Source organism: Grus americana, chromosome 1, assembly GCF_028858705.1.
Source record: "Grus americana isolate bGruAme1 chromosome 1, bGruAme1.mat, whole genome shotgun sequence".
In the NCBI taxonomy this organism is placed as follows: domain Eukaryota; kingdom Metazoa; phylum Chordata; class Aves; order Gruiformes; family Gruidae; genus Grus; species Grus americana.
The window spans coordinates 161188074-161202572 of record NC_072852.1 but is presented as its reverse complement, the minus strand read 5'-3'; the positions used below and the strand labels follow the sequence as shown (position 1 = coordinate 161202572).

Genomic DNA, 14499 nt, shown 5'->3' with positions numbered 1-14499 from the left:
ACTCTGAGGAGTTGTTCTTTATTTAAAATGCATTTTGAAGTTGTGCTTGTCAAAACATAGTGTGTGGTTTTGCATGTTGGCACCTCTGATTTGTGACCTTAATTTTTTCTCTCTGTCTACTGTGTTAGATTAAACTAATAATGGTCAAAATTGATGGCATATAACATTGTGAGCCATAACTTACTTGTGGAAAACTTGTAGTTTTGGACCCTGCATATTATCTTTTTGTAGTTGTTAGGAATTTATGCATGCTGGCCACTGTAGCAGTGTTCATCCCTAGGATCCCGCTGAAAATACAAAATCCAAATGAAGGCTTCCAATCAGTCTTTTGTTAGTTCTTGGGTCACAGCTCAAGGTGGGTGCCTCCAGAGAGGGACCCCTACCCTGATTCACACCTCTCAATTATACCCATACCACCCATCACCCCATCCCCAAGTCCAATCGCTTATTTCTGGTCGGTGGTCTCTTGATTTCTTACTGGTTTTCACTGTTACTGGGCTGGCCTTATTCTGAAGTTACTTCACTCTCTTGGAATTGTCTCCATGATCCTTATCTTCATCACTATCTGCCAGATTCAGCTAGTTCTTTGTTAGCAGCACTAGTTGTATCAAGCTACTTTAGCTACTAGTGCTAAGCTACTCATGTTAAATGAGACTATTCAGAGAGACAAGAATACAGCTAATCAAATTTCTTGTGTAACAGTGGTCCCATTCATCGTATTATTTGTTTTTACTTAATCTTATCTTCATCTTATCTCTTTATAGGCTGTAAATGATTCCTGCTACCAAAATGATGATTCTGTCCTGAAATCCCTTGTAGAAATTGCAGATTCTGTTCCAAAGTATTTACGACCACATTTAGAACCTACGTTGCAACTAAGTCTGAAGGTAAAGCTAGGAATTTTTTTTTAAATCACTCTTTCTGCCATAAAACTTCTGTTCTAACCATTTGCTCTAATCTTCTGGAATGTAGTTGTGTGCAGATGCCAGTCTCAGTAACATGCAGCGTCAGTTGGCACTTGAAGTAATTGTGACCTTGTCAGAAACTGCTGCTGCTATGCTGAGGAGGCATACAAACGTTGTTGCACAAGCCAGTAAGTATTTTACTCATTGTCTTTGAAACCATTTGTCTTCCTTTACTGCGTTAAACTGACTTTGCAAGTGGTCAGTGGCAAAACCATGTCTAACTCATTTTGCTGGTGCTGGTAACTTTAGGTGACACTAAATTGAGTTTTCTTACGGAGAAAACCCCTTCTTATTATGACATTTCATAAATTAATCAGTGCTTATGCAGCCACCAACAATTTGAATAAAATTACAGAAGATTCTTCATTAGATGTTTCCAGGGGAAATACTACTTTCATGCTTTTCTACAGGCTTTGGAAATTTGTGCTGTTAAAAAAAAAAAAAAGTTAGTTGATGCATTTAGTTCTGAAGTTCTACGTTTGAAGTTTGGTATGTAGGCCAGATACTCTGCGGTGCTGGCAACTGAAGACTGAAGGAATTCAGCATGCGTGTTGAGCTTTAGTGTTGACTTAAAGCTGTGAATTAAAAATCAGACGCTTATATAAATACTTAGAGATAGTCTAATTAGTCTATTTAACATGTGGATTATAAGTTCTTTGGAGAGGCACTTTTTTTGATCATGCATTATTATTTGAGATACTAAAAATAACTGTCTTCTGGACAGCCCCAGCAGCCATGCTGTACACACTGGTGTTTCTCTGCCTTTTAAACCCTTTTTGTGAGTAGATCAGGGCACTGACATGGCAGTGTAGCATGCTTTTTGGAAAGATTCTTCTCCCTCCCTGTCACACTTGTATCTGTCTACATTCTTGCTTGTTTTCTGAAACTTGCATAAAGACAATCTATTAAAAGACAACTTTTTTTACTTGTGTGCTCAGGCTGAGGAAAGTTGTGTGTATATGTATGTCACTAATCATAAAACTTCTGGAAAAAGTTGTAAACTGGATCTGCTTGGCTTAAGCGTTTAAATTAGTGACTAGAAGTTTTGTTTACTTGTAGAATAGGTTTTTTTTTAAAGACCAAATTCTTTCAGAATATATTTTGAAATTTGGAAATGTTTAGAATGCTGTGTAGCTTGTTGAGAATATCAACACTTGACACTTGCTGTCCCACAAATCATTACAAGTTTCTTATCTGGTCAGGCAGCACAGTGGAGAAGTACCTCATATCTCTTTAGAATGTATTACTTTTATATTGGGTTGCTAGTTGCTGTTTAGGAATGAAATATTTGTATTAAGATACTGTATTAAGACACTGCATGGGAATGAAATGCCTTTGGTTTGCAACCCATTGTAAAATTGCTCTTAATAATAATGAATCACTGAGGTGAAAGACATTTATTTTACGGAACTAGTAAAGCAGTTATGTTCAGGGAATGATAAAAAGGCAGCCAAAAAGGATTACTTTTGTCTTGGTTTTGTGCTTTAGTTCAAAAGGCTTTCTGTTTTCATTCAACTAAAAAGTTGCTAGATCACTTGATCCTCACAACTAGAACTTGGTCTTAGGCAAAACCGTCATCTTATGCTGCTTTTATTGAACATGATGCTGATTTAGGAGTAAGTCTTTGTCATGTGTACCAGTTCTCTGCTCAGGAATTTCATTTGGGTTCAGACTTCCCTCCTTGAGCTCAGTATTCAAGATAGTAGACTGGTTTATTGCTCTTTTCCTAGAAATTAGAGCTGCAACCTATCTTTACCTGTAGTTTCGCTCAGTCTCCAGAAAATGGAGAGTCATGATGTACTCTGAGAAGAAGCAGGCTTAGTAGGCTCATCCTTAACTTGTCTGTAAAGTCTATATATTGGCAATAGTTACATTTTGAGGGCATATCAGGACAATGTTGAAATTTTAATGCACAACTAAAAAAAAGTCTTTGCGAAAGTATACTTAGTGGCAACTGCATTCATATTAAACATCTAGAAGAAACAACATGTTAACAAGCTTTTACAGGTTCTGGATATAATGATGGCCAGACAGCTTTGGATGGCAGTTTATTCTCAGCCTTGCTTGTTAGTAGCAATGGACACTATGACATCCGTTTTTTGGAACTGTGTAGCATTTGTGGCAGCGGATGGTTGACTTCTGTATTTCAGAGGTGTGACAGTACATTGTTTTCATGTGTGTACTTAGGAGTGTCTGTGTCTGAAAAGCTTCTGGGCTATAATTTTTTTTTTTTTTTTGAGGAAATTCTTTTCAGTGACTAGTAAGTATAAAGAATTTTGACATGTGGGCATCATGTGAGAGAGTTCACAGTGTCCATTAGGTTATCTTGATAAGTATATAAAAGCTGTCTGAAGGTTTTTGCAGCCATGGTATAATCTCTAACTGAAGATATGTAGCCACATCAAGCAAATCAATCCATAATTTGATCTTTTCTTGATACTTGCCCCACAATGCTGTCAAGGAACAAGTTTCTTCTGTCATCAGTTGACCTTAAGTTTCTCATCTGTCTAGATGTATGGTGAGGTGAGTTTGCTTAGGGTTGTGCCTCTATTGTAGATTACAGTAGTGTAAGTATAGTATGAAATTTATCAGTTGCAGAATACCTAAGTCTCAGCAGCAGCATGGACTACTGTATGCTTACTAGTTTTTGAGGTAGGTTGCTGTAAGGGATGGTTAACTATGATGCCTGTTTCCAAGATGCATGGTAGACTGTCCTAAAAAGATTATTAAAGCTCAAAGTTTGAGTATTTGACTAAAAACTTTTGTTTCCAGGGCAAAGTGAAGCTTTTTTGCATAAATGATGTTGAATTCAAATGACTGCTCTGAGTGGTTAGTGTAATACAAAGTAAAGAATACTCAAGAGCACCTTAGTTTGCTCTGAAAGTGCAAGATATGCTTTTCACTCCTTGGGCTTCTGAAGTGCACAGGAACAGGCAGGGTTACAATAGCCAAGTCATTCCACTCCTTCCTCCTTTAAGAACAACTCAAAAGAAAAGGTGTTTATTGCATAGTAGTTGAATGTTATGATAAAGATTGTGTAGTAGTCTCTATAAAGACTTACACTGAGAAGAGCAGACAGAATCAATCAATCTGCAGAGGTAGAAGTAGAAAACTGATGGAATATGTGCAAAATATGTGCAAGATAGTTTTATGGTACAAAAAAATAATTTACATTAAGTGGGGAAAAATATCAAGTTCTAAACCATTACCTTATTGTAAATGTAAAGCTTTATGTTGTGACCAGTGTACATATAGTTAACAAAATTTATCATGTTAGTAAAACTATGGGTTGAGTATTGTTCTTCCATAACAAATACAATCTCTTTCATCAGTAAATGTTCAAAGGGTGATGTCAGAATTTTAGCAAAATGAATGAAGTATATCTGATTTCTTAAAGCTTATAATACTCTTTCTAACTCTTTCAAGGAACTGAGACTTTATTAAGGAAGTTACTTTTTACACTCTTCCATGATTTTAAAAAAAATCTTATGTTGCACTATGAGTCTTGGTAAGAAATACTAAAGTTTTTTTTTACTCTTGATTTGAATGTTCTGAAAATACTTTTCTGACAAACTATTCTGAATTATTGGCTGATGCAGTTTGATAGACTTCATTATTTGCTACTGGAAGAAGAGGGTTTTTTCTTCAATTATTTTTTTGAAAGGAGAAAACTTAAAATTTATGCTTCTTATTTGAGAATCTATTTTAAGAAAGCAACCCAAGTGTATATCTTCTTTTTTTCAGTTCCTCAGATGTTAGCAATGATGGTGGATTTGGAAGAAGATGAAGATTGGGCAAATGCAGATGAGCTTGAAGATGATGATTTTGACAGGTAATTGCAAAACTAGTTGTTTCAATATATTATCAAGACTATGTGGCTAAAGGCAGATTTTAAGTGCAGGATGCAAATGACTGCAGTGCATTACTTTTTCTTTACTGAACTCTTCTAATTTTGTTCCCTTGGTCATGAGCAGTATATATGACTGTTCTCAGATAGTTTATATGTAGGTTATTTAGGTACTGTTCAGCAGCTAAGTAAATTCTTTCAGTATTCGCGTATTGCTGTAATTTACTTCTAGAAGTTGCATGTCCTCTTGTCTGCTGTTTTGCATTGTTTTAACTTTTCAAACTTTTGTTTCTTCTGTCACTTATGTTACTCAGTCCAGAAGTCAGTGCTTCCTAACCCTTTAAATTGAGGGTTTATCCTGAAGTTAACTGGAACCAAAGCTGAAAGATACTGACCTGTGTAATTATCTATAACCAATCTCTTAATATTTTTCTGTATCTATGCCTTTGAAAAGGTGATGTTAAAGAAAAAAGCTGTCAACCTTTGAAAGGACATCAGAATGCATGGTGGAATTCCTTGCTGGATTTCATCTAGCTCAAAAATATTATGATTTTGCTATTATTTTAAATCCCTTGGTATGGTTAGCAATAGCTTATCTTGTTGTGTCTTAGGCAAGAAAGATTTACTAAAAATGTCCAGTCTTTCTGATTTGCTTATTCCTGCATACTTTGTAGCTTGCTCCAACTTTTCTCTAGAATGACAGTGGTTTGTCTACAACACCCTGTTGCATGTGCTCCTGTCCAAATACAGTTAGAATGAAGTAGAAGAAACCAGAAATATGTGTAGGCTATAACTATCTCCGCACTTCTGTAAAGACACAGATGTTCATTTACCAGTCTAGACACCTTTTTGCCACATCTGGCATCTCCTCCAAGACTCGAATGTAATTAGTGCTTTGAAACAATTTGTCACAGAACACTTTGAGATCTTCATAGGGAGATAAGCAATAGAAGAGATGTTGATTTACCACTGAACTGTATAGTGATTTCTACTAGATATCAGGCATGCAAAGACACTTGCAAAACTGTTGCGTGGGAGTTTATGGAAGAACCTGTTTCATCTCCACTTGACTTGAATTTTTTTTTTTTGTTCCCCTTGATTATAGAACTGAAAGTAAGCTGTCCTTTTTTCCCCCTCTCACATGGTAGACCAGACCCTTTTAACCTGTTTCGTTTCCTCAGCTTTAGAATTTTGCCATACAGGTGGAACTTTCAGACACCACTGTCTTCAGGTTTGTCAAGTATTTCAATCTTTTCAGCTAAATTTCAAGGAGAACTAGAATATTAAAGTTCAAATCTTCATCAAGCTTTCCAGGGTGTCAGAGTTTATTTAGATGGCCTGGTTTAGGCAGCTAAGTACGTACTCTGAATTATCCCCTTGAGGTATGCCAGTTTCTTTTTATTGTCAGCAGAGTAGCTTTGTTGTTCTAAAACACAAGTTAGCTGCCTGTGGATTTTAGAGTGAAAATTTTCCTTTTTTTTTTTTTTTTTTTGTTACAAGTTGTGAGTAGAGGGAGCAGAGATCAGAAAACAAGTTATGCTTGGCAACCTTAGCCTAAAGGAGAAACGTAGCTCCTTTGACCCTCCAAGTAATAGGAGAGCTTGAGTCTTAAACACAAAATACTGGATGTCCGTAGTCTCTGGTGATTGTATGTGGTGTTAGTTTTTTCTTTTAGCAGGTTCGCTCATGTTACTGTGCGTTTCCTACCCCTGAAGTTCACCTTTGTGGAGAGTTGTTGATTAGCTGTTGTGCATCCTAACCTCTTCTGGTGCTTGACTCTTTATAGCTATGTAAGAAGATTGGAATTTCTGTGCAGTCCAAGAAACAGGGTAATGATCATCAGGCTGTAACCTAGTTAGGGTGTGTTCAGATCTGACTAAGGGGGATGTGAGTCAGCCTACACAAAAGCATCAGGGAATATTTTAGCATTTCCATTTTTTTGTTGCTCTGACTTCATAAAGCAGTGAAATTCTAAAGGAGGAAAACGTTAATCCAACTTCCTCTTTCCCTGGCAAAATCCTTGCAAACATTGCAGGGAGGTGTGTGGTCATTTTTCTAAGATGTAGTATTTTTATTTCCTCAAATTGAATGTATGAATTAATGGAGGAAGGAAAGAGCTGAAGGAATGTCATTTCAGATGAAAGTTGCCAGTAGCTTCAGTGAGCTTGCTCCAGTCTAAACCTGTGTGCCCATGCTCCATTGTCCTCCTGCTGGTGATGCTTCTGTTTATTTGAACATGACTAATCTGAAGAACAAATACAATACTGTCAGTATCTTTGCACAAACACCTTTGTTCACAGCATGTGAGTTTCTAGGCTGTCTATGATTTGTAATGAGGCCTGGTGATTTAAGAATAATAGTTTGAAGACGTCTATTTCTGACCCAGCTGTCTGATACTTAGAGGAGGGAGATTCATCCCTTTCTGAAGCATTACTCAGTTTTTCCATCAGCATGGGTGTCTAGGATGGACTGTAATAACCTTGAGTTATTACAGTTCTAGCCATACCCAGACTGTAACAGTAGTTAACTGTGTCCTAGAAACTTCCTTTTGCTTGTCTGTAGGGAATAATTCTATTGGGTGGAACAAGTCGCCTTACACAGATAATGTTTGGCTATTCTCAATTCTGGAACTGGCTGAGAGTCACAAATTCCTCACCTGGACTGGATGTTTTCTGCCCAAGTCGTAGGCAAGAGAGCATGCTACTAGCATACTGGTACCACAGCCGTGCAGGAGGAATGTCTCTTATGTGCTAAAGCTTCAATTCTGCTGGTTCACCTGATTTATAGCAAGTCTAAACTTGTTTGTGTTCTCATGACAAAAAGATGATGGCCAGTATTATTGCATAATTCATTGCACATTTAAGTTACAGCTTTCTAGGTATGTGTAATTGTTGCAAAATTCAGTCTATGCCTTCAGTACAAGTAAGGCCCAAGTTTCTCTGGTACGAGACTTATACAATGGGCTACAGAAAATAAACATTTAAGTGGAGGGTAAATAATTATTTTGTGACCATCTGTGGCGTGTGTGTTTTTAGGTTCCTGTATGTTTTATTTATTTACAGAGGCTTACATGTATTCAGATGGCAAAAGTTTGAAGTCTAGAACTGCAGGAAAGGGTACTTCTGTGCCCTGTTGAACTGTTTGTTTTATTGTAGATATCAAACCATTGATATTTCTGTAACTGATATTTAGCAATGCAGTTGCTGGTGAGAGTGCACTGGACAGGATGGCATGTGGCCTTGGAGGAAAACTTGTTTTACCTATGATTAAAGAACATATTATGCAAATGCTTCAGAATCGTAAGTAACTGCAAGTTTTTATCTTTTTTCTTTTTTTTTCCCCTCAATTCTATCCTTTTTGAGAGCTCGGATAAGTCTTAAATCTTCCTGTTTAGCTACTTAATATATTTTATATGCTTCCACTTTTGATTTCAGGAGCAAAAACTGTAAATGCTGTGAACTTGGAATTTTATACCTTTTCTTAGACTGGGATTTATAAAACTTATGTACAATGCATCACAACTTTTTGCTGGACTATGGGCAGATGAATAGGGATGTCAGAAACAAAACAGTACTTTTTTTTTAACTCAGTATGTGAATTAAATATAAGGGAATACTTTTTTATATTTTGTAATATTCTCTCTATATCGATATACAATGCCCCACAGTACCTTAAGTGTGCCTAAACTGCCACCTGTTATTCTGTAGCTCATTTGGTTTTGTTTCTTCAGAAGTGCTGCATTTAAATGAAATTTTAATACTTTACAGTTCACAGAGGAAAAGTTGTTTTTTGGTTTTGTTTTTTCGTCCTGGAATTTGATGGACCAAAATACAGCAGAAATCTGTGGTAGACTGGCTGTGTTTTGGTATGCTGATTTTAATATCTGTTTCATGAGGTGATTCCATACGTTCTTATCAGTTGCTTTGTATGCTTCTTTTCCTCTTAAAATATCTGTAATGCTTGCTCAGGCAATCATTCAAAAAAATGTCATGCATTTGCTGCATACACTTTCAATTGACCTATGCTTTGAGCCTTTGAAGTAGAAGATAATGCAAAAGTTCTGAGTTTTCCTACCATAATGATTTAAAACCCAGTCCAAAAATTGTCACCGTAGTGGATATGGAATATGGGGCTACTCAAGGTACCACTTGCAGAGTGTGAACACTTAGAAAGTCTGTTTCAAGTTTTCTGGTAAAGAAAGTTTTATTTTGGTAATAGATTAACCTGACTCTTCCCATGTTAATAGCTCAAGGCTACCAAACACCTGGTTTTGTAGTGTCCACAGAAAGGTGTGGAGTTTAGTGGCTGTAAGACCTGACTGCTGTGAAGGGGAGAAGTCATGCAGTGGTGCCTGATGCTTGCTTTCTGCTGGGTCAGAGCTTTCCATAACCATTAGTACTCCTTGGAAAAGGGAAATCAATAGATATTGTTTGATTCAGAGGCTTTCACTGGTGGGGAGTTGGTGGGAAAGATGAAGACATTTAGATTAAAACATCATTGATACTCTCGGAAATCAAACTTTTCCTTCTCCTATCCTCACTGCTTTTCTCACAAATATTTATTGAAATTATTTATTGAAATTTTAATTTCTATTTGAATTGGGTAGCCAGATAGTCCAAACATGATTGCATTTCATTTTGCAGTATCATTAATTTCAGGTCTGGAGTGCATGCTAATAGTAATACAGTGAGAGTAACAAGAGGTGCAGGCTTAACTAGGAGCATCCAATGAACTTAAATAGCAACAAAATAAACTGCTTCTTCACTGTACCTTCTGTCAAGATGATATTTTATCTCATCTTGATCAAACAGAAGCTTAAGTGTCAGGATTCCAATGCTCTGAACTGTGGTATTCTCTATTCCAGGAATTTAATACGTTACCAGCGATAATGAAATCTTGCGTTATTTTGGGAAAGAAGTTCTGTTCTATGCCTTTCCCACAGGTTGTTTGATAAACCTGTTTGTTCTTCTGGTTTTCTTTTCAGTTATCCCCATGGTTTCTTGCACAGAGAAAGATTTTGTAAAAATAAATAAGTAAGAAATTCTCATATGTTTCCCTGGCCTAAAGAAAGAGGATGTGAAAGATCCATTTCAGCAGTACCCACTAGCCTGAGAACAGGCTAATAGGACTTGGAGAGAGGGAAGGCTTTACATCCCTAAATGGAATGTTACTGTTCTTAAACAGTCTTGGGGAGACTGCTGAAAAGTTTAGTTCTGATTATTTACTTGTTTTAAATTTAGGTATTGTTTGGTTCGCTATAGACCTTTTTCCCTTCCTGACTTAGAGGAAGGTATAGGCTGTTTTGATATAATTTTAAAAATTAAATGAGGTGGCGGTGAGGGAAAAAGAAATACTGTCTTGATGTTTCCCAGATTAGCTTATTTAATGAAAATGCAGTTCCAGGTTTTAGTACCATGTCCATACTTGTATCAGCAGTTTAGAATTCTTTTTTCTAGGTCTGGAATTGGCCTGGATTAGATACATAATTCCAGAGATGTACAAAAATTTGAGTATGAGGAAAAGTGAAAAGTATTTAATAAATCAAATAGATGCATCAATTTCCTTTCCCTTTCCTACTCTTCCTCCTCCTGTCCCATCCCCCTAAAAAAGGTGATTTGTCTGTGGTGCTTTGTAGTTTCCAAAATGAATAATATATATTTATTTTCTTTTTACTCATCTGTAGCGGACTGGAAATACAGGCATGCTGGCTTGATGGCACTCTCAGCCATTGGAGAAGGTTGCCACCAACAGATGGAGGGAATTTTAAATGAGATAGTTAATTTTGTTTTGCTATTCCTTCAGGATCCTGTGAGTCTAATTCAATTAATTACTTCAAAATGTTTTCATTTCTGCTCTCATGACTACTTGTTAACTATTTGAGGGAAATACTTTTTCAGCATCCAAGAGTAAGATACGCTGCTTGTAATGCTATTGGACAGATGGCAACTGACTTCGCACCTGGTTTTCAAAAGAAATTTCATGAGAAGGCAAGTAGTAGAATAGTAAAAGAAAAAAAAGTGGTAAAGCTGTGCCTCTTTTGGAAACTTGTTTTTCTGAATAAACACTTCTGTTTCAGGTGATAGCAGCTCTTCTGCAAACCATGGAGGATCAAGGCAACCAGCGTGTTCAAGCCCATGCAGCTGCAGCACTCATAAACTTCACTGAAGATTGTCCCAAGTCACTGCTTATCCCATATTTGGATAATCTAGTGAAGCACCTTCATTCCACTATGGTGATAAAATTACAAGAGGTATAATGTACTGAACAAATTGCTTCATGGAGGGTGATCTGTCGCAGGCGCAGAATAAATTTAGCTGAACTAATATGTATGAACTAAGCCAGTAGATATATCTATTGATGTTGTTACAAACTGACAGGAATTAGGTTACATACAAGAGAGTTTTTTAGATTTGGAATGCTTTTAAGTATAATATGTACTTTAGAAATATAATGCTTTATTCTTTCTCTTTCCAAGTTGATACAGAAAGGCACTAAGCTAGTTTTGGAGCAAGTTGTGACTTCAATTGCATCAGTTGCAGATACAGCAGAGGAGAAGTTTGTTCCCTACTATGACTTATTTATGCCCTCTTTAAAACACATTGTTGAGAATGCTGTTCAGAAAGAATTAAGACTTCTACGAGGAAAGACGATTGAATGTATCAGCCTAATTGGTCTTGCTGTTGGTAAAGAAAAGGTAAGCTTAGATCTTATCTAATGGTCTAAATGTGTTTTAAAGCACCTTTGTTTTCTGCTATGTTAACACTGAATTAATATATATTCACTTAAACATATAGCTATGTTGCTGATTTCTGTTTGTCTTCATGTTTTTATTTCTGAGGTAGCTGTCTTGCTGATTAGATTCACAAATTCAGGATAGAATATTAAGAAAATATTACAGCTTAAGTTATTCTTATCATATTGGATAATGTTGAAAGCACAGTTTTTTCTTTTTTGGGGGCTTTTTTGCCTGAAGAGAAATACTGTAGCATCTCATTTAGGCAGTTTCAGAATGGCAGGTAAAATGTATGTAGCTAAAAGGAAACTTAGCACTGTTTTTTGAATGTGGATACCTGAAAAAGTTTAAATGTGCTCATAATAGAACTTGAGGTACTTGTTTGTCATGAGGCTTGATGATTTAGCAGGGGGTTTTTCTTGATGTTAAGTTGGTTAAAATGTGTCTCTGTAAAAGTATAAAGAAACAACAGTGAAGGACTAGAGTCGAAGTGATGTTCTCATAGCAACTTTGCATTACGTTTTTTAGTTTTTCATTTTATTGAGTGAAGAAAACAGAAAATCACGCTTTGAAGTAAAATAATGTGAGGTACACAGTACGAAAATATTAGTAGCCCCCAAATTACCAGCCTTTTCCTTTGACTTAGAAGGACTACCAGTAAACTTACCATTCATGCAACGAAATTCTAAATGGATTTTAAACATAACTAAAGTTTAATAAATTATTCTTGGAGGACTACTGGGAACATGGGGATTGAAAAGAGGATAGGCGTGACATCATTGGGACATCTGATGTCCCATTTGATAACCTAAAATATTACTAGTGCATGAGTAAGTAGCTCATGCTGTCAGCTTTTATCCCAGTTCCATAAAGGAGTCAAAATAATGAGGGTGTCTGGAGAAGTTAGAGTTGTCAGATTATGTTTTGTGAGTATTAGTATTTATTTATGACATGTTTCATTTCAATAGTCCTCTGCTTTCAAGTATATGAATAGAGGCACAGTGAAGCTTAAGACACGAATGATTTGGTGATACTTCCAGAAAAAGAACTTGTGTTTTTGCTTCCATCCCCATTTCAGCCTATTTCCAGCTTTAGCTTGTGTCTTGATAGTGCGTTGGACATAAATGCTCATTTAAATTGATTGGTGTTAAGTCTCAGAAATGTACCTTTTAATTTGCCTTTAAAAACATAGTTGCTTCCTATATCTAGTTTATGCAGGATGCATCGGATGTAATGCAGCTATTATTGAAGACACAAACAGACTTCAGTGATCTAGAAGATGATGATCCACAGGTACATTAAAACTGTCTCTTTATAGAGCGTAGCTCATGGGTTAGTATTAAAAATGTTCTTTGGACATCTGACGTTTCTCCCCCTCCATGTAATTGCACCTTCAGACTAATTGTTCAACATGTCTTATAAAAATTGAGATTGATTGCCCTAAGATGGCCTTATAGTCTTTCACAGAACTGTATTTAGGAAATGGGACTTCCAGGACCTATATTTGCTGAAGAAATTTTAGCATGTGGGTAATCATTCCTTGTCTACTCGTAACTACTTTGTTTAGCATTGTATGACCTATTCCCTTGCTGTCACCTTCTTATAAATAGTTCAATGAGACTTGTTAGACAGCTGTTCTAATGAGTGGAGAGCTATTTTGACTTTTGCATCTGAAAACAAATACTCCTCTGAAAACACAGTACTGCTCTGTCTGTCTTTCTGTATTTGCTATTTTCAGGAATGTTGCTCAGTAGGATCATTTTAAATTCAGGAAATTATTAATTTCAGAAAGAAATTTACTTTTCAAGACAGTCATGATTGCATTACAAGAACATCTTATACTGTCACATTTTTACATGTATAGCAATTTCGATCAGAGTTACTGTCACTGTTCTTGCACATAAAGACTTGTGACAGGTCGGTGGTGGGTTGACCCTGGCTGGAGGCCAGGTGCCCCCCAAAGCCGCTGTCACTCCTCTCCTCAGCTGGGCAGGGGAGAGAAAATATAACGAAAGGCTCATGGGTTGAGATAAGAACAGGGAGAGATCATTCACCAATTATCATCACAAGCAAAATAGACTTGACTCGGGGAAATTAATTTATTACCAATCAAAATCAGAGTAGAATAATAAGAAAGCAATCTTAAAACACCTCCCCCCACCCCTCCCTTCTTCCCAGGCTCAACTTCAATCCCCATTTCTCACCCTCCTCCCCCCAGCAGCACAGGGGGACGGGGAATGGGGGTTGTGGTCAGTTCATCACACGTTGTCTCTGCTGCTCCTTCCTCCTCAGGGGGAGGACTCCTCATACTCTGCCCCTGCTCCAGCATGGGGTCCCTCCCACGGGAGACAGTCCTCCACCAACTTCTCCAACGTGAGTCCTTCCCACGGGGTGCAGTTCTTCACCAACTGCTCCAGCGTGGGTCTCTCCCACAGGGTTCAGACCTTCAGGAACAGACTGCTCCAGCGTGGGTCCCCCACGGGGTCACAAGTCCTCCCAGCAAACCTGCTCCGGCGTGGACTCCTCTCCATGGGGCCACAGGTCCTGCCGGGAGCTTGCTCCAGCACAGGCTTCCCACAGCCTGCTTTGGGGGCATCCACCTGCTCTGGTGTGGGGTCCTCCATGGGCTGCAGGTGTAATCTCTGCTCCCCATCATCCTCCATGGGCTGCAGGGGGACAGCCTGCCTCACCATGGTCTTCTCCACAGGCTGCAGGGGAAATCCCTGCTCTGGTGCCTGGAGCACCTCCTCCCCCTCCTTCTGCACTGACCTGGGTGTCTGCAGAGTTTCTTACATCTTCTCACTCCTCTCGCCAGCTGCAATTGCTGTTGCACAGCAAGTTTTTTCCCCCCTCCTTAACAATGTTACCCCAGAGGCGCTACCACCATGGCTGATTGGCTTGGCCTTGGCCAGTGCTGGGTCCCTCTTGGAGCCAGCTGGCATTGGCTCTGTTGG

General features: G+C 37.8%; 1 protein-coding gene across 1 annotated transcript in view; it reads left to right on the top strand.

Annotated features, from left to right (window-relative positions):
* Window positions 1-14499, top strand: part of IPO5 (importin 5) — a 46867-nt gene that overhangs the window by 15942 nt on the left and 16426 nt on the right. Inside the window, exons 7-15 of the mRNA XM_054840332.1 lie at window positions 765-887; window positions 973-1093; window positions 4710-4797; window positions 8005-8111; window positions 10496-10620; window positions 10710-10799; window positions 10889-11062; window positions 11288-11506; window positions 12755-12838. Of these exons, the coding sequence (XP_054696307.1) occupies window positions 765-887; window positions 973-1093; window positions 4710-4797; window positions 8005-8111; window positions 10496-10620; window positions 10710-10799; window positions 10889-11062; window positions 11288-11506; window positions 12755-12838 (1131 nt within the window). The remainder of the gene's footprint in view (window positions 1-764; window positions 888-972; window positions 1094-4709; window positions 4798-8004; window positions 8112-10495; window positions 10621-10709; window positions 10800-10888; window positions 11063-11287; window positions 11507-12754; window positions 12839-14499) is intronic.